At 44.0% G+C, this 27225-nt stretch overlaps 1 protein-coding gene across 4 annotated transcripts; it reads left to right on the top strand.

Annotated features, from left to right (window-relative positions):
• Positions 1-613: 613 nt before the first annotated feature.
• On the top strand, positions 614-26740 carry prrc2c (proline-rich coiled-coil 2C). Of its 4 annotated transcripts, XM_088349236.1 has the most exons (34): positions 614-972; positions 5820-5991; positions 6054-6228; positions 6313-6422; positions 6554-6685; positions 6759-7039; positions 7113-7192; positions 7391-7527; positions 7606-7697; positions 7941-8093; positions 8165-8801; positions 8946-9118; positions 9213-9459; positions 9610-9820; positions 9878-12337; positions 12606-12763; positions 12831-12985; positions 13057-13534; positions 13618-13703; positions 13845-14042; positions 16192-16452; positions 16531-16623; positions 16753-16854; positions 17020-17188; positions 17531-17743; positions 17813-17934; positions 18026-18180; positions 20217-20448; positions 20510-20620; positions 20705-20905; positions 20997-21097; positions 21169-21295; positions 22081-22359; positions 25709-26740. In XM_088349236.1, exons 2-34 carry the CDS (start codon positions 5874-5876, stop codon positions 25943-25945), a joined length of 8484 nt encoding a protein of 2827 aa, XP_088205362.1. In that variant the 5' UTR covers positions 614-972; positions 5820-5873; the 3' UTR covers positions 25946-26740. The 4 variants fall into 4 exon arrangements, with proteins under 4 accessions (XP_088205362.1, XP_088205361.1, XP_088205360.1 ...); XM_088349235.1 differs by lacking the exons at positions 614-972; positions 5820-5991; positions 6054-6228; ... (4 more) ...; positions 7391-7527; positions 7606-7697 and having other exon boundaries at positions 7942-8093; positions 17822-17934; XM_088349234.1 differs by lacking the exons at positions 614-972; positions 5820-5991; positions 6054-6228; ... (4 more) ...; positions 7391-7527; positions 7606-7697 and having other exon boundaries at positions 7942-8093; positions 16531-16635; positions 17822-17934.
• Positions 26741-27225: the final 485 nt, after the last annotated feature.

The following is a 27225-nucleotide window of genomic DNA, read 5'->3' as shown; positions in this document are numbered from 1 at the left end:
AACGGCGTTCCTCCGACCTATTCTACTCTAGTCTTGTTATTTACATATTCTTTCTTTTTAAACTATTCTATATAATTACCTTGTATTATACACTACAATGTATTTTTTACTCTTCTCTTTATTCTTTTAAATCGATTATTTTATCATTATTGAGTGTTCGCGTGTCAAATGATTTCTTGTATATATCATGTTTATGGTTTATACTGGCTGAATAAATAAATACAATACAATATATGATATAACGAAACACATGTAGAATTTAACATGTTAAACTACATAAATAAACACGTTTGAAAAAAAAATATGGTGTAAGATTATTTTGTATTTTGTAAGGGAAAATACGACAGTTTGTAAGGGCATGGAGCCCTGGAGCTTGACAGTTATGAGGTACCTCTGTATTATTTTTTGCAACTCTTATAAACACATGAATGAAAATATCTCTATTGCATTATTGGCTGAATCTGGAATAATTCTAATAAATATATACAATGTTTTTTTAATTCAACATTTAAAGGCCACGAGTGTAAGCGTAGTCAAACGCTTCAAACAAGTGATCGAGGTAGAGAGGGACACGATGAGATAAATCTGGCAACCCCGAGCTTCCATCTTTGATTGTGCGAACGGGCCGCAGCGAGAGCGGGGCCTCACTGCTCACTCACCTTAGCTCAACGCTCCAGCTCCCCCGGTAAACCGGCGCGGAGGTACCCAAAGAGCTCACCGAACAACGCCGAACCTAATACCCCCATACTGAGTTTTACCTCAACCCGTTGGAAGAGTTCGACCGGGTTGGACGGAGACTCTGAACCCGTTACAACCGACGAGCTAACTACCCGGAGCGAGGCTAGCCAGCTTTTTGTAATCCGCCGGCGAGACACCCGAAACTCGCCCTCCCAATCGCTAGCTTTGAAAGCGAAGTATTCGAAAAAAACATCTGTTCTGAAAAATAAAAAAAGGAAGCACTGGAACTGGCAGGTAAGAAATCCCGGAAAATGTCAAATTTATCCAACACGTAAGTGTTAGCTTGCCGCTACTAGCACGCTTTCGGTCAGCGGTGAAAGGATGTGATGGCGACTTGTGAGAAACGAAACCACGTTCGATCTATCCGAGGGACGGCCTGGTTGAATAATTGTTTTTTTTTTACTCGCCGTCATTAAAAACTCAGAATCTGCAACAATATTATATCTATTATTTCACTTGCACACCATCATCATTATCATTATGTTGTGATTCGTGCCGGGAGGGCCTTACACCGTGTGTCTACTTCAAAAATACTGCAAAAAATAGCAAAACTAAATATATAATTTAGTGATCGAAAACTGGGATCCAGTATCTTATTTTGCTTTTATTCTGAAAAGAAAACATACTACTACAGAAATATTAAAATATAGAAATACTACTACAGAAATGCTACAAAATACCTCTGCAGATATATCCATCCATTATCTGCACCGCTTATCCTCAGTAGGGTCGCGGGGGGGTGCTGGAGCCCATCCCGGCTATCTTCGGGAAGTGGGCAGGGGACACCCTCAACTGGTTGCCAACCAATCGCAGGGCACACAGGGACAGACAATTTGCTCGCTCATTCACTTTTAGGGACAATTTGGACCGGCCAATTAACCTAACGTGCATGTTTTTCGAATGTGGGAGGAAACGGGAGAAACCCACGCAAGCACGGGGAGAACATGCAAACTCCACACAGGAGGTCCGAATTCATGACCTCAGAATTGTGCCGCACACGCGCTAACCACTGCGCCGCCGTGCTGCCCTACAAAACTATAAATATAATATTTATAGCTTCAAAACAGGGGCCTAATATATTATTTGCTTTCTTTCCAAAAAGAATGATACTACACAAATACTATAACAGATATACAGAAATACTACAAAAATACTCTTATAGAAAATAGTATAACACGACTAATAATTTACTACAAATTCAGTGCCCAAAAAAGGGACCTAAGACATTTATTACGTTGTCTTCATTCTGAAAAGAAAATGACGATACAAATAAAATACTACAGAAATATCTGCAAAAATACTACTACAGAAGTACTACCATAATACATTACAGTGGGCGGCAGTAGCTCAGCTCGTCTTTGGATCAAGAGATCGCAGTTCGAATCCCGGCTCCTCCGTGTTACATGTCGAAGTGTCCTTGGGTAAGACACTGAACCCCTAATACCCCCAATAAGCAGGTTAGCGCCTTACATGGCTGCACGGCCGCTATTGGGAAATGTGAAGCACAATGTAAAGCGCTTTGGGAAGTCTTGACTTGAAAAGCGCTATATAAATGCAGATCATTTCATCATAATACTCTACTACAGACATACTACATAAACATTTCTATGGAAAAAGCTAACCGAATAGACCCGAGCCGGTGGCCACAGCTAGGCTAACAATCCGAATGAAGTATACGGCCAATAGCGTCGTCAATAATGCAACATTGATTTTGTGCACATTGACATTGTAATGAATGAATTCAATGCCAAGGATTTCGTTTTGGAGTTCGTCTACCATGCCCATACCTGTCAACCTCCACGGCTCCATGCCCTTACAAACTGTCGTATTTTCCCTTACAAAATACAAAAAAATCTGACACCATGTTATATTGTACATGTGTTTCGTTATATCATTCTGTACATAGTCTAAATGATAAAAAAATAATAGTAAAGAACAATTTTTATCAGTGTAACTAAAATATCCATTAATAGGAATTTAAATTTGTAAAAAAAAGATATTTTTGGAGGAAAAAATTAGTTGGCATTTCTATTTTGCAAATCAAACTACAATATCAACCATTGATGTGTAGTGCCTAATTTCGACTCCCCTGCAAAATCCTCCCCCCTCACGTGAACGCGCATTCTGCTGCGCTTCCGACAATAGCTTTGTTTTAATAAGCTTATTATATAGAATACGGTTGCTATTGTATTGTATTGGGCACTACAGCGGCAGACGCATGCGCACAGTAGCATCAAACCGCTTCGTTTGCAACAAAAAAACGATACCAAGATAGAGGCTACCGCGGCGAACTCGTTTGACTTGATTGATTTGCAGTTTCGTGATAGTCGGTGTATACCGGATGGTACCCGTTATTGACAAATTAGCATTTTTCCATACAGATTTTCTTGTACGTCGTACACATCTTAAAATGCACAATAAACGTACTTTGTACGGCAAAAACGTACAGGTTAACAGGTATGCATGCCGGGGATCGACTTTCAAAGGAGGGAAACAACGAGTGGGGTGTGTGTACCCTTATCGATGTTATTTGACAATGAACCTTCAAGCCGGTGGGACGCGTGGAACGATCCTCAACTTCTCACTAATGATTCATTTGCTTCAAATATAAGACAAACAGTCCACAATGTTAAAAGAAAAAATAAATGCTAAGTCAAATGGCTTTTATAATATATAAATGTGTGTGTGTAAAAGCATTAAATATGTATTTTTTTGGCAATGATTACACGAGATGAGACATGGCACTCGATAATATGTAATAAAATTCATAAAATATTAGGATATTGACTAGCGTAAAATGTACAAATACCAGAAAATAGTGCAATGGCATTAGCAGAAACGACGTGCAAGTGTAAGAATAAAGGCATGTATGTTCTATACATATTGATAGTATTAAAAGTTTACTTTGATTGCTATGGCCCTTAATCTATATATGTGCAATATTACATAATTCTTAAATGAATGGGATTCACGAGGATTTGGAACAATGCAAGTTTATCTTTTCAGCCTTGAGTTTAAAGAAGTATGACAAGTTGTTTGGATTCCTTAAGTGATGCAAGTTGATGTCAGAAAAGCTCCTTTGTAACATCAAAAGTGAAGGCAATGACACGGTGACCAGTCAATGACTCACCTGTGCATATCTATTTTGTTCTTGTACACTCATTTGAAAAACCTCAGATGGTATTTGAAATGTTAAGAATTAAGTGTATAACGAGGCTCTGTTCAGATGTTGAGCCCAAATTTGATTTTTAGCCTAACCAGATAACCGTAAAATCCGGCCTATAAGACGCAACTTTTTTTCCCAAGCTTTCAACTCTGCGGCCTATGCAATGATGCGGCTAATGTAGCGCCTGAGCAGTAAAGGTAAGAGTGACAGAAGTGCAATATCTGTCCTAAGACGCACGTTTAATGTAACTACCCACTCTGTGCGTAAATATTTTTCACTGTTGTATTCAATTGATTGTCCTTGATGTAACAAAGCTATTTTTGCGGACATTAGAATAAGTTAAATATGGCCAGGGAATGTATTGGTGCGTTATGCCAGCTTTATAGTTTTCTGGTATCTTGTTTCAGAATGATAGGGATGTTTCTCTAATGAGTATATTTTGAAATGGTCATATCTTGAATCCCAAGAGTTTAAGCTCTCCAATAATATGTGGCATGACATATTTCAGTGACTAGTGATATCGTACAGACACCCATTTGTTAATCAAAAGTCCGACAAGCCGTCAGAACATTAAGGGATTATGGTACCGTATATTATCAAAACTCTTTCTCTGTACATGTCTTTCTTTGTAAATATCTCATGTTTAAATGTGGGCGTATATAGCTTATAGTCAAGTGTGGATTATTTATGTATATGTTTTTTTTTTTTTAATCTACCTGGTGCGGCTTATAAGGTACACTCAATGGTTCGAGTTTTATGGTATAAGAGGTTGCAATTTTGGTGTAGTCTCAAGCAGATGATATCCCATTATTGCGGGATGGTTTGAAATTGCATGTGTGATGTTGTTTCATATCTGATTTATCTTCAGTCTGAAGTGTTCCAAACCAAACCCAACATCACTTGACACAAGACAAAACATGTGCTAAACCACCAGTGTTTCCTCTACATCAGTAGCCTTTTGTTTTGCTGCCTTATTTCTTCCTCTTTGGCTGGTTAGGCAGTCAGAAACCATATAATTACTGCCCAATTTGTCTTTCATTTTACTGTCATTGCATTCTAATTTTATGAATGGAAATAGGGCTTCCTACTCTAAAGGGCAGTACACAGAGCTAAAAACTTGTCTGATTCGTGGTCTGTTTGAACTGGGCTGAATCATATCTGTACAGTTGCTCCAAAAGGTATCTACTGTTGGCTCTTCCAATCAAATTTGAGGTGTAATGCAATTGGAGTCAGGTCCCTTAGCGCTCTTGAAGTGTGTGTGGTGTACTCTGGTTGACCAATACACTTTAGACAAGACAAACCCAACCCATAGCTCCTTGACTGGTGCTGAGGTGCTAAGATGTTGGTTGCAGTGCTGTGAGAGTCAAAATTGTATTTCAGCGTATCCAGAATAATATACTCTTGCAATTGCGTCTCATTTGACGCTGTGCACATGTGATTGTGACCCTTGTTCAGTGCTAAAAGTGAGGTGATAGCACAAGTATACTCTAGGATAACATTGGAAAAGTGTTCATTCTCGCGATTGTTGGCTCATTTATATTTTAAGTAAATGATTATTTGTATGTTCTGTATGTATGCTGCCTCAGAAATTTAGTAGAATGATGATACTCTTAATTTTAATGGCTTTAATAATATAATAATAATAATAATAATTTCCTTGTATTGTCATTCTGTGTAACAATGTACACAGAACGAAATGTCGATTGCACCTGACCCGTTGTAGCGAGCCGATGCAGCCGCAGCCAACAGAGGGCGCCGCCGACCACTTTTTAAGTCTTAGGAATGACTCGGCCGGGGCGCGAACCACCGACCTCCCAGTCTCAAAGCGGGCGCCTTACCATCTAGGCTACTGAGAAGCATGCCCACGCCTTTTTTATTGTAAGTTTGAATTTGCTATTGTACTTCCTTTTCCCAGGAGCTGGTTCTGGTGGCTAGGCCAAAGGATCAGACTCGATGAGTTTCCAGCGACATGTCAGAGAAGTCAGGGCAGAGCACCAAGGCAAAGGATGGCAGCAAAACCAAGTATGCGACCTTTAGCCTCTTCAACACTTACAAGGGAAAGTCTTTGGAAACGCACAAGACTGCAGGTAGGACTCAACTTCCTGTGACAAGACTTTTCAAGTACCTAAAATGGCCTTCTGTTCATCAGTCGCTGCCAGGCATGGACTGCAAAGCTTGGGTAAAGTTGCTGCCAGTCGGCGCATGCCCCCCCCTGCAAACTTGCCCAGTCTGAAAGCGGAGAACAAGGGAAACGACCCAAACGTTAACATCGTCCCTAAAGACGGCAGCGGCTGGGCGTCTCGAACAGAAGCGGGAGACGAGAGGTAGCTTCTTTACTTTTGTTTTTAGGTGATACTTGGAAAGTTTATTTGTGTACTACGCATTTTATTTATTTTTGGACACCCTAGGCAACAAGAAACACCCCCACCCCAAGCCAAACCAGCAGTTGTCCCACCTCAGGAGCCTTCCATTGTAGGAAGCCGCTCCTGGGCAAATAGCAAGCAGACGCAACTTGACGGTAAGAAACCTGTGGCATAATATTCAATTGTCATTGTGTGACAGGAAATGTATAGCTTTGGCTGGTTTTTAATTTTTTTTGTTAGGGTATTTATTTATTTTTTATTTTTATTTTTGATGTGTGGGGGACAGGAGCTCCTCGCGTGAGCAGCCACTTCCACCAGGAATTTCCCAGCTTGCAGGCAGCCAGCGATGGGGAGAAAGATGGCCAGCAGGAGGAGGAAGGGGAGCCATACGGACCAGGGCCCAGCCTCAGGCCTCAAAGTACGGGTTTGCATTTTCATCTCAATTGCTGTTTTGAATCATACAACTCTTAATACAGTTCTTCTGTGGTCAGATGTTGGCAACTGGCGTGAAGGTGGCGGAAGAAATTTGAACACCACCCGAAGCCCCTCTGAGATGGACAACAAGCCACCAGAGGAGGGAGGCACCGGACCCGACACCTCCTCAACTCAAGAGGGTGCCGACGGCTCCAGCCGAAACACAATTACGGATATCAAGAGGGACAAGTTTCAGCCATTAGGCTCTTCTCAGCCTAAACTCAACGGGGGGCAGCAGCCACCTGTGGGTGTGCCCTCCCAATATGACCCAACCTTTAGAAGCATGATGCCACCTTATGTACGTCTGGTACCGCAATGTAAAGTTTCTCCACCTGATCACTTCTTACTTTGTTGTATTTTTCATATTTCAGATGTTTCATGCTTATCCCCAAGTGGCACAAGGCCCAAGACAAGCAAACATAAGATACTCCGTGGCACAAGATGGCATGAGGTGGGTTGTCTCTCTTTCTTTTTATAGCTATAATTATAGAACTGTATATTTGCCCAAAGGTGGGTGGTGGTTTGCCTCAAAGTAGGATGTTTCTGAGGGTCTCAGGGCCTGGTCATTACTAATGCTTTCTGTTTTTACCAGCCTTCAAGAGGTGTTGTCTTATAGACATGGTAACTTGAATGAATTACTGTCCTCCAGGGCTCCTCGCTTAGCACGACCGCAGCAGCCACCCCCTCAAGCGTGGCTCAAGGATCCTGACAGACCTTCAATCGTAAGCGCAACGGAGCTCAAAGAGCTGGATAATTTGGACACGGATGCTGATGAAGGCTGGGCAGGTTAGTCAAACTTTTTAAATAACTGGATTTCACCCTCCCGCCCCCACATCCTTTTTAATGGTTTTTTTTTTGTACCAGGAGCTCAAATGGAAGTTGACTATACAGAGAAGCTGAACTTCAGTGATGATGAGGAGAACCAAGCTGCTAATGAAAAAGGAGAAAACTGGCAAGTGAATGAAAACGCTCAATCAAGTTCCTCATGTTTAATTTGTTTTCCATAAACTCTTCATTAAAATCTAAATAAAATTGCAATATCCACGTAAAATATATTACTTTAAATCAGATCCCTGCTGGCATGGTCATTTTATTAGTGAATGAAATATATTTTCTAAACAAATCACTATCACGAAATTTGTGGAATTCTTGTATGTGCACTACCTGTTTACCTCAATTGTTTTTGTTTTTTTAGGGAGTGGATGGGCAAAGTGGAGCGCATGAGATCGCGTACCATAGATTGTCAGGAGGGTTCAGAGGAGCATGGTGGCAGCAAAGCATCATGGGTGGACAGTGTAGATCCAAGAGCACCATCACCTGGCAGTGCGGGACACTACAGCAAAGATTACCAGGTAGCTTTGTGTATTTTTAAAAGACAAATTTGCATCGTAATCAATCTTGGCCGTCTAATTTATCCTTTTAGGGTGGCACTCGTATAGGTAGTAGTGGCGCTCTACGTGGCAGCAAACCGCCAGCAGCTGCTGACGAGAACTCTGAGGCTTGGAGGCAGAAACGCAAGAAGCCGTCAGAGGTTTCGGAAGCGGTGGAGCGAGCCAGGCGCAGGAGAGAGGAAGAGGAACGGCGAATGGAAGAGCAGCGCCTCGCGGCATGCGCAGAAAAACTAAAACGGCTCAATGAAAAACATCGGCAACTGACAGAGGGTCAGTCTAGTTTGCCTCCGGCCTCTTCCGATGAAGTCCCTGCTCCAAAAGAGGAAGCACAGTCGACACCTGATGCCGCATCAAGTCCTGCTACTGCAGTTACAGTTTTAAAGCCTCAGGCCTCTGTAGTGCAAATTCATCTGCCTGAAAGGGCAGATCAGGAAGTGATCGGAATCAAATTAAAGACGGTCGAAACAAATCCCGAGAAAGCAGAGGAGGAGGAGGTACCCGTATTGCATCGTCCCATCTCCCCTGTTAAGAAGCCCATGGTCTCTGCCACAGAGATGCCGACAGAAGTGGAGAGCACCTCAGCACCAGTTGCGCCACTTATTGGGGAGAAGCAAGCCGATGGGACAACGGTGCCTATCCGAGACTATTTCAACATGGAGGACAACAGAGGTGAGATAAAATGCCGTAAGCGTGAGCCTTTTTAATGTGGACACAGACTACTACTGCAATGGTACATCTATGTTGAGCCATACCAGCTAACAAGTGTTGTCTGAAGTATGTTATATTCCTAATCTTTCATCTTTCTGTTTTCAGTGGATGACGCACACCTGTCACTGCCTCACTTAGAGGCCCCTGGTAGTGAGGAGGCGACCATTGCATCACCGCTGCTGGAGGGTGAGGTTGCAGCTGCCATGCGTCCTTCCCCTACCTCCGGTTACTCCAAACAGTTTCAGAAATCCCTGCCGCCTCGTTTCCTCAGACAACAGGTGAAATTATGCCCCTCTCTTGAGCCAGATCGTTATTATGGACAAAATATTGAGAAAGTGGATGATTACCATCAATTTTATCTTGGTCACAAAGGAGCAAATGAAGCAACAGCAGTGGCAGCAACAAAGTGGGGGGTCTGTTTCCCCATCCGCAAGTGGCGGAATCCCATCGTCTCAACAGCCACAGCAACACCGCTCAATGTATCAACCCATGGGACCCCATCCCCAACACCTGGCCTCTATGGGCTTTGACCCCCGGTGGATCATGATGCAGTCTTATATGGACCCTCGCATGATGTCTGGGCGACCGCCTATGGAGATGCCGACCAACATTCACACTGGTAACTTGAACGAACATTTTACAGCACTGTATGTTTTGGTAAATGTTGCCTACTCTGCATCTACTGTGACTCTATTGTCATGGGTATGGGTCTATCCAGGTACCTCAAGTTTTGTCGGCAAACTTCTAAGTCTTCCCTTGTCCTTGTTAGGGAGACTTCCCCCAAAACAGATTGCACGGCGAGAGCCAGGGGACAACTCCAGCTCCAGTTCAGATTCGTTTGATCATTTAACTCGACCCATCCGAGACCGTGGCATGCCGCCTGACTCAAGGATGGTGTGGGGGTCTGACCCGTACCCAGCATCGGAACCACTGCCGCTTGTTACTCCTCCCAAAGAACGGGATGACAACAAGGATTCAAGGTAAGTTGAGAAAATTACAGAATGGCTTATGTCTAACTATGGGCCTTTCTCTTTCAGGGTTGACTCTGGTTTGGATCTGGAAAGGGGCTTACCACCAATGTATACGCAAGAACATAGTGCATTGGACTCCCGCAAAAGTAACTTTTTTAGGGATCCCCCTGAACCCATAGCAGCCTTTGTTCAGAGCCCAGATGATGTGCCTGCACCTGTAGACCGGGTTCCGGTCCCCTGCAGATTGGACCATGATGAGTCTGGTCTGCCGAGTGGGGAAGAAGTTGAAGCACTGGGAAAAGCAATGCTCCAGAGGAGTGTTTCCCATGGTTCCAGCCACTCGCTAAAGCTTGATGAGCCTAGGTTTGATGGATTACCGCTAGGAAACAAAGTCCTAGAGCTGAAGGATCCAGCTGGCAGGGCTGACGATAAAACTCCAAACGACCTGTTCGCACCACCAGTATTGACTAACAACAGGTCCACACCACCATCTGACGGTCTTCACAAACCGGAGAAGCTGCCTCTCCCTGTTTCCAGCAAGCAAAAGGCGGAGCTACGCTGGGGTGGAAGGCCCGGTCGCAGAGAAGGGCCCGGGGGGGAGAGACCCCTTAGAAGGTCTGGACCGATTAAGAAACCCGTTCTGAGAGACATGAAAGAAGAACGAGAGCAAAGGGAAGAGCGAGAGAAACGTCATGAGAGAGGAGAACGTGGAGATAGGATAAAAAAGGATCAGTCTTCCAAAATTTCCTCTGTGGCTTCGGCAGTGTCTGCTGCCGCCATAGCTACATCAGCAGCCGCCATTGCTACATCAGCAGCTGAAGCCACCAGAGCGCCAAGTGAGGGCAAGAGAGAAGTTACTGGGGTCGAGGAAATACAGATAGGCCTTCCTAAACCGAGAGAGTCCCTCACATCATCTGGGGTACCCACATCTTCCTCTCAGGAGGATAAGGTCGACAAACCACCCATCAATGAAAAGCACACAGAACCAAAACTGCCCTCAAGAAAGGACTCAAATATCGCGCTTCGTACCTATAGACGAGAAGAAAGGGAACGGGATCGAGACCGTGAGCGGGATACTGACAGAGACCGGGAGTGGCCGGTGGATGCCAATTTCAAAAGTCGGGGTCGTGGAGAGTATTACTCAAGAGGGCGGAGCTTCCGTGGCACGTACAGTGGCCGAGGAAGAGGCGGCCGTGGTCGCAGCAGAGAATACCCTCACAGAGAACCTCGATCTCGCTCAGATTTACCTTCCGGAGCGGCAGCCTTCCGTAACAGGGAGGAAAGCGAGACGCGCAGCGAAAGCTCTGACTTTGAGATAATACCGAAGCGCCGCCGCCGACGTGGTTCAGACACTGACTCTGAAAGTGAGGGCGGAAGAGAGTCTGCCAGCGATACTGGACCATCTGACAGAGAGCCTAGTGCAAAGCCGAGCCGTCCGCTTCGACGTGATCTCCCTGCTGATTTGCGTTCTGGGCCTCACAAGCCAGGCTTTGGACCACCTCACTTGGCAGAGAAAATGGGATCTAGGCTAGATGACGAAGGCCGACCCAAACCAGGGTTTCTGCCTAAAGGAGAGCCATCTCGGCGGGGAAGAGGAGGGTTATACAGCAGACGTGGTGGAACCCGAGAGCGTGGGGGTCCTCGCTCAGCACCTCTTAGGAGACCAGTTGCCAGAGAATCTTCATCTCAGTGGCCGTCAAAGCCAATGGAGACGTTCAGACCTGATGATATGGAATCTAGATACGATCATCCTCCATCTGACCGACGGGCACAAAGATCTGACGGCAAGAAATTTATGGATGTTGGTCCTCAGAGTAGCCGAGAGCGACCTCGCCGATCCAGACCTGCAAGACCTCCCAGGCAAGATAAGCCACCCCGCTTCCGGCGATTAAAGGAAAGAGAAGCTGCAGTACTGGCAAATGGAGATACAGGGCCAAGTCGCCCGGTGTCGCTACCTCCTGTTCAGACTCCTGCTACTGTTTCCGTTTCTGCACCAGCGTCCGTTTCACCAACATTATCCAGAGCTCCGGGAACTCCTTTGACCGTTCCTGTTGAACAGGCAGTGGCAGCACCCTCACAAAACCCCCCTGCTCCTCTCGACAAACACATCCCTGAGTCATGCGCCCCTGCCACAGTTTCAGCTGTTGGAACCAAGTCTCCTGACTTGTCCAATCAGAACTCATCTGATCAAGCCAACGAGGAGTGGGAGACGGCCTCAGAGAGCAGTGATTTCAACGAGAGGCGAGAGAGAGAAGAGAGAAGGGGAGCACAGGAGGCTGCCAGCCGAGCAGCCGCCGCTGTCATGACACCTGCACCACTTCAGTTCTCCCAGACCCCGAATAGAAGTCCCCCAGAGGGAATTATCTCACCCAAACGGGATGGAGCCGCTGCTGGCAAGAGGAGCTTTTCTAGCCAAAGGCCAATTGAGAGACAGAACCGAAGAGGAAACAGTGGAGCCAAACCAGGTCGCAGCTATGCTGGGCCCAAGGGGGATAGAAGGGGTGGAGCAAAAGGTGGCCGCAAAGGGTAAGTTTTCCGTAATGAATGTTTATTTTCCTCCTGGTTCAAGATTATTTTCAATTGTCCTTTTACCTCAGATAACAGGTTTAAGAGTCAACTTGGAACTAACACTACAGTTAATACCGTATTTAATAATATCCACAGTTTTAATGACTTAAAAAATGATGTCCATCTTTTTAAATACATAGTTTTTGTCGTAACCTTTTTAAAAAAACTGTACCACATATCTTTAATAACATTTTTGTTTTGTATTTTTTTTATTCATTCTGATCAGCCCTGGTGTTCAGCAAAGTTCTGATGGAACACCTTCAGCCTCTGGATTATCGCGGTCAGCCAAAGATCAGGCTGCTCGGCGTAAAGATGAGTCAAAGCTGGCTGTCAAGAAGCCCAAAGAGAATGCTCTCTTGCAGTTTGACCTCAACAATTATGCCAGTAAGTGTTTTTTGTGGAATTATGAGCACTGCTCACAATTACACAATAAAAAAAAATGTCCCCATAGGTGTAGTCATCATCGACGACCACCCTGAGGTCACCACCACAGATGACCTGCAGTCTAGCACCAACGATGACGGCTTCACTGAGGTGGTTTCGCGCAAACAGCAAAAACGTCTTCAGGACGAGGAGAAGCGGAAGAAAGAAGAGCAAACTACGCAGGTAGCAAGGCTGATTGAATTTACACCCTTTTTCACCATTTTGAAACTTCTAAAACCGCTTCTTGTTTTCAGAATTGGGGTAAGAAAGGTTCCAGTGACAAGAGCAGAGGTAGTGGAGGAAAATTGCCCCCAAGATTTGCTAAAAAGCAGTCATCACAGCAGCAGCAGCAGCAACAACAATTGCAGCAACAGCAACAATTGCAGCAGCAACAACAACTGCAACAGCAGCAGCAGCAACAACTGCAACAGCAGCAGCAGCAGCAACAACAGCCCTCTTCACAATCTCAACCTGCGGCACCAGCAGCCATCCCCCAGATGCAACAACAGCATACCGTCTCTGCTCCCCAGGCCCCTCACCTCACATCTGCTCAGCCAGCTACACCCCCCCAGACCCTGGAGGGAGCAGTCCCCTCCACGCCTACGACCTTTGAATTCACCTCAAAAGGCCTTCCACCCACTACAGCAGCAGCACAAACACATGGCAATTTAGGGACTGAACTCTGGGAGAAAAAAGTACCTGGCCCAGCTGTTCTGACTGATGTCAAAAAGTGTACGTCATCGACCAACTACGACCACTTCTGATAAAATCTGACTGCAGCAAGAAAGTAATGTCTTATTTTTTATGCTTTTCAGTGGGTCTCATCAGTCCTCCTCAACCTCCTTCTGTGAGTGCCTGGAACAAACCTTTGACCTCCTTTACTGGCACAGTGTCCTCCGAGGTGTGTCTGGCCTTCCATTTAAATAATCTTCTGGACTCTGTGCCTGTAGTTACTTTTTGGTTTCTTTGTAACACATCAACAATGCAACCTATCGAAAACTTGCTCTCCTGCCTGGAAGTTACATCATTATTACTATTTCAGGGTGGTAAATCTGGTGCAGAGGGGAGTGTTGAGCTGGGAATCGAAACTATTCAGTTTGGGGCGCCATCTTCTGCTGGCAGCACGGATAGTGATGGGGTTCCTGCTTTGCTGGAGACCACCACAGACAACAAGTTTCCTGCTCCTAAAGAACAGAGACAACAGAAACAACCTCGCGCTGGACCCATCAAAACGCAGAAGGTAAAATTGTTTTTGTACAGTAGCACTTTCTGATGCACATGTTCTCCCACATAATTGCTGTTCATTCATTAGTAAGTATAGTTAGAAATCTAATCTGAAAGGTGAACAGAATATCACAGTAGTTTTTTTAGATTCCCACTAGATTCTAGTGACTAGAATGTTAACAGTGCTATGTAATGCAAATCTAAGAAAAAAATCTACAAATCTTCAACTGCCAAATGAGTCTGTCAATGAATTATTACATTTTCAGCTATTTGGGACACTAAAATGTTAACATTAACATGCTGATGATATACGTTGCCAAAGTTTGAATAAAATATTTTCTTTGGCATTGTGCTCGTTTTAAATTAGCTTTATGCAGGGATCAGAATTTACCGCGGATCCGCGGATTTCCGCTGTTTTTGAACCCCAAAGGTCATTCCCGTGAATCGTCTAAATTCGATGAGAAAATATTTTGGGGGGGTGAGGTATGATACGTGACTGTTTCATCACCCCAAGTTAGCAGTTAGAGATCGCGAGAAAAATCGGCAAAAAGAAGCGCAGCGCATTAGATCTATAACTCACAACGTGGTTTAGCTAACAAATAGATCGACTCCTACCATTGGTCGATAGGTTCGCTGATAACCAATCAGCGGAGCTTTTGTTCAGAGCATTGGCTTTCTCAAACATGGCGCTCCTTCCGGTCTTTTCAAACGGTGAAATGAGTGTTTGAAAAAGTAAATATGAAAATACTAAGAAAAGAAGACGAGGCTTTTGTCTCCGAGATTGATAAAGGAAACAAGAATAAATTTAAGTGGTCATGGCTGGAGAAGACTCACAGTAAACGTTAAAATTGGCGCAAAGATCGAGGAAGTTACAGAAACTTTGAGCCAGTTCATCGCAAAGTGTGATGTTCCAGGGAAAGCAAAGTGTCTATACTGTGTCGATCTGATCAATTATGGTACGCGAGGTTGTGTGGCACTGATCGATCATGCTAAAATGAACAAGCACAAAGCAAAAATAGCTTGCCGGCGATCAAATTATGCACTCTGATCCGCATTTAAAATCGGCAGTGAAACTAACAGTAACACCACCGGTTCAACATTATTGGCCGTTCCAAATCCTTCCACTTCAAATACTAGCAGCAGTCAACCACTGGTTCCCCTGTGTGACAGAAAATCCCAATCTGAGGTATTTATAAATCTATTTATTTATGAAATGATTTTATCTTTTGTGTTTATACAATATTTAGAACAGGATAAACAAAATTTAAAATTTGTTATAAACATGATTAAAATAAATTATTTTCTATCATCATGATCATGTTCAATATTACAAATGCTCTTAATGTCGATATATTATTATTTTTTTAATTTATATATATATATATATATATATATATATATATATATATATATATAAAATACATGGTTTCTGTTTTTTTGGATTTAATTCATTCTAGTGCAATTTTCACATAGCAAATAAGAAATGCTGTTGGCTTCAAGGGGGGCTTCGCCCCCCACCGGGCTCCCCCCTGGACCTGGCCGGGGCCTGCGGCCCCTGGACCCTGGCTATTTCAGCTGAAAATGAAAATCTTCATTCTGATCCCTGTTTATGATTTTTGAAATTGTGTGTGTGTGTGTGTGTGTTAAATGGTCTGCATTTATATAGCGCTTTTCAAGTCAATGAAGACCTCCCAACGCGCTTTACAATGTGCTTCACACTTACCCATTCACACACCGATAGCAGTGTCAGCTATGCAAGGCAACTACCTGCTAATCGGGGGCATTAGGGATTTAGCGTCTTGCCCAAGGACACTTTGTCATACCATGGAGGAGCCGAGAATCGAACTTGCACATTACCTCCTAAACTACTGCCGCCTGTGTGTGTTTCTATTTTTTATACTGTAAAAATAGAAATGTAATTAAGATAAGCAAAGTTATCAGCCAGTGTAGTCAAATTTAAAGAGTCTACACATTGTTAAATTTTCACTTGAATACCTTTTTTTAAATCTGTTGCTAGCTAATACAGCAATCTGGACAAGTGAAGTTGTTAAGTATAATTCCCCCCAAAATGAAGTTTTAATGTTAACATGGAGTATTTTGTAATCCAAAACTTCAGTCTTGCAAAAGATACCTGGATAAACCAATCATCTAATTATTTACCTCAGCTCCCTGACATGGAGCCTGTTGAAACCAAGGAGTACAAGCCAGGTCCGATCGGCAAGGAGCGCTCTCTGAAGAACCGCAAGGCAAAGGACGCTCGAGGAGGTGAGGGCGAGGTGATGGAGCCTGGAGTGCCCGGAGGGGTTGTCGTGTCCCGAGCCCCTGCGTCCAATTCTCCGACCAGTGACACCGCAGTCGGCGAGCTAGGCGGGGACATCGAGGGCATGATCACAGTGCCCTCGGCCGAGTACACCAGCAACTCCAAGGTAATATTCCCCTAATCTCCTCTCCGTGTTATCAGAATTTCACTATAGAATGTTTGCTTTTGTGTCTTCTGTTGTCAGGAGTCTGTGACAGACTACACCACGCCCTCTTCCTCACTTGCTGACAGCGTACCTGCCGGAAACACTAAAATGGAAGAGAGTTTGGTTGCCAATGTGAGTGTACAGGTACACTTAAAAATGCTATTACGCCCACACAAGTTTTCCTACTGGCTCAAAGTTTATTTGAACTGCAAAGAATATGTCTAATGTATTCTTGTCTCTTAAAATTGTGCTTCTTCTCAGGTGGCACTACCACACTCATTGCCTCTTCCTCGACGAGAGACCTTGCAACAGAGTTCACCTCTCAGCACGGTCTCTCCCGCCACCGTTGACCTAACACTAAAGGTATTTAACCTTTTCAGTAGATCAAATGTATGATCCATCCATTCCATCCAAATGGGAACCTCTTCAGCGGAGATAACGGCTTTTATATTACAACAGTGTATATCCTTACAACAAAGGGGTTGTCTTGTATGAGAAAGCTCCATTTTATTATCTGTTTTTATCTAGATGGAATCTGCTCGCAAAGCCTGGGAGAATTCACCAAGTCTGGAGAAGAACTCACCAGTCACTACTTCTTCCTCGCCCATCACCTCCTGCGCATCCTCATACTCGTTTTCCTCCGCCTCCATGCAGCAAATTCCAGTGGCCTCTGTCACTCCCAGCACGTCACTTTCTGGTAACATACGACAGAGAAAAAATTTTATATGGGCACATCAGTGGATCTTTTATGAATGTTCTGTAGTGATTAAAGTGAGACAGAGTGTTGCCAAAGAGGGGATGCGCTCATACTGCCAACTTGTGCATGGTGGAACTGCGCTGCCCGTACATAAATGTAGATTTTTTGACTGTTTTGCATGTTTTCCAAAAGTTTAAACCCAGTCCATTTAATTGTTTATCAATGTTATGTAAATGGGGGCGGCCGACTGTTTTTTTTTCCCTTGCGCCCACCAGCCCCCCTAAAAATTGTCAACTGCCAAATGAGTCAGTCAATTTAGAATGTTCTCCGCCGTCAATACAGGTTCAAGCACCTACACGACTTCGTCCCTCGGCACTAAGACCACAACAGCCTCGGACCCCCCCAACATTTGCAAGGTGAAGCCGCAGCAGCTGCAGAGTGGGTGCCTGACTTCTTCTGGCAGCAGTGGGGGCAGCAGCTTCTCCCAGATGGGTTGCATCCCTCCGCTACTACAGCAGCAGACTCCGCCGGTGTACGTGTCTCAGTCTGCAGCAGGTGAGGACCCCTTGTTTTTAAAAAACCTTGCCCCCTTTCCTTTCTTAAACAACTTCCCTTTTTTTGGAGGTTCTGCAGCTCAGATTCCAGCCTTCTACATGGACACTAGCCATCTTTTCAGCACCCCACACCCTCGATTGGCTCCTCCTTCTTTAGCGCAGCAACAAGGTTTTCAGCCCGGCCTTTCGCAGGTAAGCGAAGTCTTCATTGGTTTACTTGAAGTAGTAAAATGGTAATCCATTTAAATTCTAAAGACTTCAAATATTGTACTCCACTTTAAAGCCAACAGCAGTGCAGCCGATACCCATCCCAATTTACGCGCCGTTGCAAGGGCAACCTCAGCACCAACACACTCACCAGGCCCAACTGGGACTTGGCGCCGGTCCCTCGGTCTCACAGCCACAGGACCTGTTCAGCTCCTCGCTGCAGCCGTACCGGTAAGTTGTCATGTCACTACATACACTTAATAGCCAATCTCAGCTGAAAGATTCAACTTGTCTTACCGTAAAATTCGAACTATAGAGCTTATAGAGATTATAAGCCGCACCCACTCCATTTTTAAAGAAAAAAACATTTTGTACTGACATAAACTGCACCTGACTGTAAGGCTGCATATGCCCACATTGAATGTATACCGTATTTTCAGCACTATAAAGCGCACCGGGTTATAGGGCGCACCCCGAAAAAAGTTTTTGATCCTATTTTTGACATACATAAGACGCACCGGATTATAAGGCGCTACAATGGGAACGTCGACAAAACAGTCAGATAGTTCAGTCCAACTTATTACCCCCTGAACATTCCCAAAGCTTGCAAAGACGCAAATACGTGTCGAGAACACGTGCGGATGCGGTGTCCGTACGATGTCACTCAAATGCATCGTTCCATCATTCGGAAGGTTAAAGTCTTGGGATTCAAGAAATGCCAAGCATTCCTTAGTTTCTATTTTCTTTTTCGCTCGCAACTTTACTGTATATATGACAATAAACACTTGGAATTGAGTTTAATTTAAAAATAGACACTCCATTCCATCCATTATCTGCACCGCTTATCACAGAAACATCGAGTTCAGTCTGAAACAAGATACAGGGATAATATATATAGCCGGAGTAGCTCACCAAAGTCGTTGTGTTCATAATAATGTGCAGCCGTGGTCCTCTTATATCCGTGAGTTTAGTAAATCCAGGAGAATAAAATATTTACAAATACAAAATAGTAAAAAAATGCTTTCTGTATGCCGTCAGCCACGTGCTATACGCATTCATCTTTTTCGGCCAATTGCAGGCTTTGTTTTGCCGTTTAAGCCAATACCAGCCTGTAAATGATAAAAAGGATCCGCCCCTTGACCTCCGAATAACTTTAGCCAATAGTGATTGATTCAACTGATGATTGAAACGTCTTTTTTGGCCAATTGCAGGCTTTGTTTTGCCGTTCAAGCCAATGCCAGCCTGTAAATGATAAAAAGGATCCTCCCCTTGACCTCAGAATAACTTTAGCCAATAGTGATCCATTCAAATGATGATTGACACATTGGTTAGCCAATGAAACGCCGGTAAATAAATCCCAGCATACACCGCGGACTACTTGGCGTTCGGAGGAAAATCTAGTCGGTGGCTGGAAGTTAGTTGCAAGACTTTGCGACTTAATATTGATCCATAAATAAGGCACACTGTATTATAAGGCGCATGGTCAGCTTTTGAAAAAAATAAAGGCTTTTAGGTGCGCCTTATAGTGCGGAAAATACGGTACTTAGAAATCCGGTACACAGAGAGTTCTAATAATATACGGTACCTTAACCCCTTACTGTCCGACAGCCCGCCAGTGGGCCGTCGGACATTTGATAAACACGTGTCTGTACCTTGTCACAAGTCACTGACATACGTCATGCCACTTGTGATTAGAAAGCTTAAATTCTTGGAATTCAAGTTATGACAATTTCAAAATACACTCATTAGGGAAACATCACAATCAGTCTGAAAAGATAGCCAAAAACTATGTAGCCGGCGTAATTCACCATTACGTCCCCCGGCTGTCTTCAACTTCTTTGAATGTCCAGGAAAATGGCTTCGTATCCAACCAGGTAAAATAATTACACTAAAACAATGAATAGGAATCCGCCTTAAACATTTTTGCTTTGTTGGACGTTGCTTCTTGTGATCAGTTCGTTTTGCCACATTATTTCCATTAAAAAAATAAACAGACTCTTAAAAGTAATCCTGATATGGTAACGCTCCCCTTTCGATTGACACCTTTTCCATGATAAGGGTCTGTTCATGCTAGTTTTACTCATGCACAAGGTTACATTAACACCTTTACTATTCGGGCGCCCCCTGATGGCCAATAAGCAAAAGTGCATAAATTGGCCGCATCATTGCAAAAGCCTCGGGGTTGAAAGCTTGGGGGAAAAAGTCGCAGCTTTTATAGTAAATTAATACAACTTGAAGGGTTTGATTTATTTTTCATGTGGCCGCAGGTCTCAACAGGCCTTCATGCAGAGCAGCCTGTCGCAGCCCTCCATGACGCTTTCTGGGCCGTCGCTGCACAGCTACCCCGGCGTGCAGGGGCCAGATCTGGGCAAACCACAACCCAGCTTGGTCGTCCGGCTGCCCTCTTCCGCCCAGCACATCCCCATCCTCTTTGAACCGCAGCTCAACCAGCCGTCGGGCATGGGGGGCTCCCAGCTTATAGACACCCACCTGCTCCAGGTATGGATTGATGTGACTTGCAATTTAAAAAAAAAAGGATGTCTAAGTATTCCTGATTTAGGCTCGCCAGGGGATGAGTCAGCATTCCAACATGTACTCGGGGCAGGTGCAGCAACACGCCCAGAGCAGTTACTACAGCAACACGCAGTCTCCAAGCTCTGCAATGCAGCAGGTAAAAGAATAAGAAAGTGTAAAATTTGTCTTAAAATTTAAAAAAAAAAAAAAACGAATCTGAATTAAGTGAATTTGCTCTTAGGTTACGGTCCCGCTGCCAGGATCCCAGCTCTCCCTGGCTAATTTCGGCTCAGGTGGCGGGCAGCCCCTCTTGGCCATGCCGCCCACGCCCCCGCAGGGCCAGCCCCCCAACATGGGCAGGCAGCCACCCATCTCCCAGCCCTACCGAGGCCTGATGGGCCCTAGCCACGGTCACAGCATGATGCAGCCACCCACCAGCAAGGTAGCCTTTGTTTGTCATCATGGAGCCTGAAAATTAGTTTTGAGAAGCGAGCATATCTGCAGGGTCTCATTTGATTTTCTAAACTCCTCAGATGGACATGGACCTTAAGCTCTTCGGTGGCGGGATGGACGTAAAACCTGTAACGCCTCCTGTCAGTGCCCGGAGTACCACGCCCACATCTAGCCCTTACAGGTAATTCGCCCATTTAGAACCCAAACTGCCGTTTCTGTTCAGCAATGTAACGCAGTTCTGTCTCCATTCAGAGCAAGCTCCACTTCCCCCAGCAGCCAATCTGCCAAGTTGAACAGCATGCTTTACCAGAAGCAGTTCCAGCCCAACTCTGGTAGCATGAGAATGACCCAGCACTTTCCTGGCCAGTTTAACCCTCAGGTGAGACATGCAGTGACATATTTCTCACAGTAGAGGTCGCTCGTGCATCAGTAAAATATTGACCGTAAGGAGTGTGTTTCATCTACAGGAGAATCAAATTAGAATTTTATAAGTTCTTGGGAGAGCAAATTATTTGCTGTCGTCGTCTTACAGTGAGGAAAATGCTGTAACAAAGCGCCCCAAAAAAATCTTATTTCACATTGTAAACCTATAATGTGACGCGAGGATGCCATACCCTGGGGGTCAAGTCATTTTTATTTGTATAGCCCTTAATCACAAAGAGTCTAAAAAGGGCTTCACGGGTTATTACACACACTATTTTTTCAGACTATTATTACACCATCCCCTGATCTGGAACCAACATGAGGGCAAGGAAAAACTCAAAAACCTCAACATGAGGAAAATGAAGAAACCTTGAAGGGATCGCACATGTGGCATCCCCCTTTCAGGATTACCAGACAGCAAAGGATGTTGCAATCACAAATACAGAGATATTGTCCACGAAAAGTATAGGTTATTCATATGCTATAGCGTAGAAGTGTGTTTTAAGCTTAGATTTAAACATTTCCACTGAGTCACTGTATATGTTACTGTATAAATGCTACTGTATAAATAATCAAGGCGCCAATAGTCTCCGGAAGCTCTAATGTCCCATCACCGATTTGGCTATTTTTGGAATGTACCCATTCCCATTATGATGATTTATCAAATTTAAGTCTACCATCTGACCAGCTGTTCTGGACTTTGGTGCCCTTAAACTGATTGGGTGACTTGTTTGCTTGCAGCTTCTGTCCCAAGCCAACCTGGTGTCTCCTCTGGTGCGGGCGCCCCACACCAACTCGTTCGGAGGAGGCGGCGTCAGCATGCAGCGCTCTCCAATGGGCGCGCCAATGAACCCCAATATGGGCATGGGAGTCGGCAGCGGCGGCCTCATGCCCCACCCGAGGCCCCAGCACCCACAGCACAGCCAGCACCTGCAGCACCCGCCTCCCCGGATGCCAAGTGGACCCCCCATGCCACCCAGGGGAACGCAGGCCGCCCTGAAGGCAGAGCAGGACCTCAAGGTGACACTTTTAAACAATATTTTAGCTAAATTTGGTTTACAAGAACCCAGAGCAGGTGGGTGGCTTATAATTATCGGAATTCGTGTATTTAATTGAAACAAAGCAAGAACACGCGGCGGTTTATGACGCAATTTGATTTCTGCAAAGTGAAATAATTCAACTCTAGTAAACTGCGGGAGTAACCGTACAGAAAAGTAACTTGTGCCACGGTTAAAACAATTGTTTGCAGAATGTCTCCTCATCTGTCAATCTTGATCTAGTGGAGTAGTCAGTATTGAGTTAATTCACATAAACCTATGTGGAGGAGTGTGACTAAAAATATTCTCAAAATAAAACTCTACTTTCTGCACTGACTAGAATTCAGATACATATACAATCACAACAGCCTGTATGTATGCTGAGCCATGTGAATGATTTTAATTCCTCCCACCCCACATGACGTTAGAGAAATTTTGCTGCTTCTACTACATAAAAAAAAAAATCAAATCAGGCTTCCTAATTTTTGTCGGTACAGTACATTAAGTTTTTGTTTTTAGTAAAGAATTTCTTGTCGCACTTGTGCATGTATACATCCATCTATTGCGCCACTTATCCTCATGAGGGTCACGGGGGCGCCGGAGCCCATCCCAGCTATCTTCGGGCAGTGGACAGGGGACACTCTCAACTGATTGCCAGACAGTTGAATGGCAGACAGAGACAGACAACTCATTGATTTACACCAAGGGATATTTTGGACCGGCCAATTAATCTAACATGCATGTTTTTGGAATGTGGAAGGAAATCCGAGTGCCCGGCGGAAACCCACGCAGGCACTGGGAGAATATGCAAACTCTGAACGGCTAGGCTACGGTAGCTGGAATTTAACTCCGGACCTCCGCATTGTGGGATGGCTGCTAACCACCCAGATGCCGGCTCGCTGGTTGTGCATTGATGTTCATGCAAATTGAAATAATAATGACTGCTGCGCTGGTTTATTGAGATTAGCAGCCTTGTACACAGTGTAGAAACGAGTCTTAATGATGGCATAATGTAATTCTTTTCTGTCTTAGCCATTTCCCGACTGATTCTGCAAATATTGCAATTTTGCTCCATAGGGACAATGGAAATTGGGGGGTTTTGCTACCAAATGTAGTAATAATTACTCGCGCCGTTTACATGAGCTCCATTGAATTTCTCCACCTTCAGAGACATTCATAGCACTGAGCAGAAATCTTTCAATGCTTTGTCCCTTTTTTCTTTTTTTTTTTTCTTTTTTTTTAATATGGTATTTGTATTTTGCACTTTAGAACACAGGCTCAGATATCTAAAGAAAAAACAGCTGCTTCATACTACAGTGCTCACATGAAATACCATAAAGGCTTCAATAGTTCCTGTATGAGTGAAAAATGGGGTGGACATTCATTTGTTCGGTCAACCTTGGCTTTGTCCAGCTAGGTGAGAAATGGCTCCCAGATGGTCTGAAATTTCCTGGCTGAGCGGGTCATCAGAAATCTCAGGCTGTCCATCTGAATGACTGACAGCAAGGGGAAATGTGTGACTTCCACTCTGCCAGGATCAATCTTTTGGCCACAGTCAATACTAGCATCAGTGACTGTGAAAAGCAGAAAATGGCTAGATCTGCTTCTGATTGTAGGGGTATTTACAATACTTAGTCCCAATGGAACAATTGGATTCCACTGGTCCGCGCTAAAATCCGAGGTAAGGGCCCCAAAGTTGCTGCTGACACCATCCGCCTCGCAAAAGAAGTCATTGCACTGTAAGCTGTGTTAAAAATGTAGAGAAAAAAGCAGCGGCATATAGGCTAGAATTGATGGTAATTCTGAACGGTTCAAAACTCTCCACTTAAAATACAGAAGTACTGAGAAATGTTTTCACCTATCTTTAGCATGTGGACAAGTCCAAGTTTGTGGGTGATACAAAGCATCTTCCTCTGCCTTTTGGTCCTTTTGTGGGGCCATAGCGTTTTGTTGACTTGATGACTTTTAGAGAAACTTGAAATTGGAAAAGATTGCCGCAATATTATTGACGCGCAGGCAGAAAAGGGGTGTGGTGACTGTTAAGCCAATCAGAATACAGAACACAATACACAACGAAAATCCACAAAGTATCAAAACTGTAAGAAGTAAACCAAGATACAGCAAGAGATGATTGTATTTATTTAGTGTTTAAGGACTATACAAATAAACATGATTTTACTTCTGTATCAAGAACATTTATATTCGGATTCCTGCGAATGTTTTAAGTCTTAATAGGCATCAAATAAATTATTCTAAATCCAATTTTCTAAAGTTTTAAAAATGTAAACACATAAGAATTTTATTCTTTTGAACAGAAAACATCAAGTAACCTTTTATCAATTTTCTTTTGTCAAAATTCAACGATTTACTTTTGTGGCAACATGGCGTGACCACAATAATGAAACTATCAAAACGGTGGTGTGATTTATTATTGATTTATAATATATCATAGGGGGAGCAATTGGTAGGGGTTGACGGGTTTGAGATCGAGAGACTGTTTATGATGCGTCGGCACTTGCGGCAGTAGCTCAGGAGGTAGAGCGCTCGTCTTGGGATCAAGGGATCACAGTTCAAATCCCGGCTCGTCCGTGTTACATGTCGAAGTGTCCTTGGGTAAGACACTGAACCCTAATACCTCCAATAAGCAGGTTAGCGCCTTACATGGCTGCACGGCCGCTATTGTGAAATGTGAAGCACACTGTAAAGCGCTTTGGGAAGTCATTGACTTGAAAAGCGCTATATAAATGCAGATCATTTCATTTAAAATTAAACTAACTTTAAATGGGTGTACTCTCCCAAAAAACGTACAGCACAATATTTTTTTTTTTGCCCGTAGTAGTTTGCATGCACAAACTGGATGAGCTGATGTTGATGTTAAGCAGTCAGGAGGGTCTGTAGTGTTGGGCTCTGGATTTTCTCATGAAGAAGCAAGGTTTTGTTGCATATAAACTGTAAAGTTGACTGTTTTTGGTTGTGTATTTCTCCGACTTCCATGCTATGAAATTGACCTGTTTTTATATTCCTAATATAAAAACAATCATCACACATAGTCACGTTTCAAAGATCGGTCTAATTCCATTATTTGTAAATACGTTGTTTTTTTTTCATTTTAATGTGAAGTCGCACTCATGTGTGACTTCATTTCCTGTTTATGTGTGACATCAATAAACCCGGCCCGGACAACCCGGGAAGATGGCGGCTGGGCCGTGCTGGCTCCATTCGCGAGGGAGGTCAAACCTCAATAAGTGTTTTTTATCTGAATAATTCTGCCAACAGAGAGTTTAGATCTTGTATATCTCTTACAAACCACTGTTTTTTTGGTCCTTCTCCAGGCTAAGCAGCGGGCGGAGGTTCTTCAGTCCACCCACAAGTTTTTCTCGGAGCAGCAACAGTTGAGCAAGGCGCTCAAGCCGCCGCCTCAGCTCTTAGACGCCGCGCCACCACCCATGGCGCCGCTTCCGCCACCCAGCTCCGATACCGACAAGCCGCCCCAAGCCACGCCCTCGGCCAAGCCGGTTCGCACCGGGCCTATCAAACCGCAGGCCATCAAGCCAGAGGAGAGCAAGTAAATCAAAATGGGAAGGAGAGCAGAATCGCCTTTTTATCAATTGGGGGGGTGTTTAGCGACGTGTGCTGCTCACTTTTTCTTTTTTTAATCGTTCCTTTTCTGTTCGACTTCAGCTCCCTTCACTTTGACCTGTTCAGTTAACCGGAGAATCTTTGTTTTTTTTCTGGCAAGGAGACTCCTTCAAAGTCATCCCGCCGGCATCGTTTCACAGCAAATTTGTCGAGTACGCGTACCCCAATGTAAAAATCGAGCGCTTCACGTGCGTGTGTCACAGGTTGCTCCCATATATTTAGCCAAAGGTTAAAATGGCACAGGGAGAACGCGTTGGGAAGGATGCTCGAACACACGCCGGCACACATTCACTACAAGAACACAAAGAACTGCAATGTGAATTAGGTTGGCAGGTTTTCTTTTCTTTTTTTCTTTTTTTTTTTTTATAAATATAAATCTATATATACTGATGAGAAGCATCAGTCTAGTTTTTCTCCACGTCTGCCTTTTTCTGTCCTAAACAAGCAAGCAACGAAGCTGAGCGCGCTCTGGTCCCTCCTCACTTCTTTCGCCTTCTCCATCGCACACAAAATGTTTTCCAAACAAGAGAAGTCAAAAGTTTGGGGAAATGACTGAGTGAGTGGATGAATGAGAGAGTGAGAGGAAAGGGAGTGTCATGATTTTTTTTTTTTTGTCTTTTGTTGTACTTGTACAGGGGTTACATCGCTGTATTAAAATATGTACGGTCTTATTTACATTCTCTTGGTTTGGTTACCGAAACTAATAAAATTGAGATACTGTTCAATGTGGACTCGAGTGGGCCTTATTTCGTATTGTCGTCATTGCAAGCTTCAGTTCAGTTATTCTATATTGGTTTTTATACACTAAATTCTTACATCAATTTAAAGGTGGACTTTGTCTTTTGAGGTGTTGGGTTAAAAATGTCCAGATGAATCCAAAGAGCCCTTGTGCTTTATTTTTCATTGCATTCATCTTCTGTTATCTTTTATCAGAGCTGAAACACGAGCTTGACCCGGATTTTGGACCATGCCTAAAGTGTCAATCATTACGTTCGGGTTCTGGCTGGGATTTTCTCTTACTTTTTTTTTTTTTATTATCCATCTGTCATTGTACTGTGTTCGTTTTTCTTCTGTTGTCAGAGCTGATAAAAGATAACAGCAGAACACATTGGGTTTGCAGAATGGGAGCTGTGGGCTGTGCTGGAGAGACATCATGCCTGTCCCTGCTGATTTGTTTTAAAACGCCAATCCAAATCCCCAATAAGAGGAA

This window comes from Urocampus carinirostris, chromosome 12 (genome assembly GCF_059441175.1).
Source record: "Urocampus carinirostris isolate Australia breed hairy pipefish chromosome 12, RoL_Ucar_1.0, whole genome shotgun sequence".
Taxonomy (NCBI): domain Eukaryota; kingdom Metazoa; phylum Chordata; class Actinopteri; order Syngnathiformes; family Syngnathidae; genus Urocampus; species Urocampus carinirostris.
The sequence above is the reverse complement of the archived record's forward strand: the minus strand, read 5'-3'. Positions and strand labels throughout refer to the sequence as shown.

Coding starts and splice junctions, on each gene's coding strand:
- prrc2c (XM_088349236.1), top strand. CDS start 5,874: ATGTCAGAGAAGTCAGGGCAGAGCACCAAGGCAAAGGATGGCAGCAAA. Junction 6,423..6,553: donor CAAGCAGACGCAACTTGACG/GTAAGAAACCTG, acceptor TGTGGGGGACAG/GAGCTCCTCGCGTGAGCAGC. Junction 7,193..7,390: donor GTGGCACAAGATGGCATGAG/GTGGGTTGTCTC, acceptor ACTGTCCTCCAG/GGCTCCTCGCTTAGCACGAC.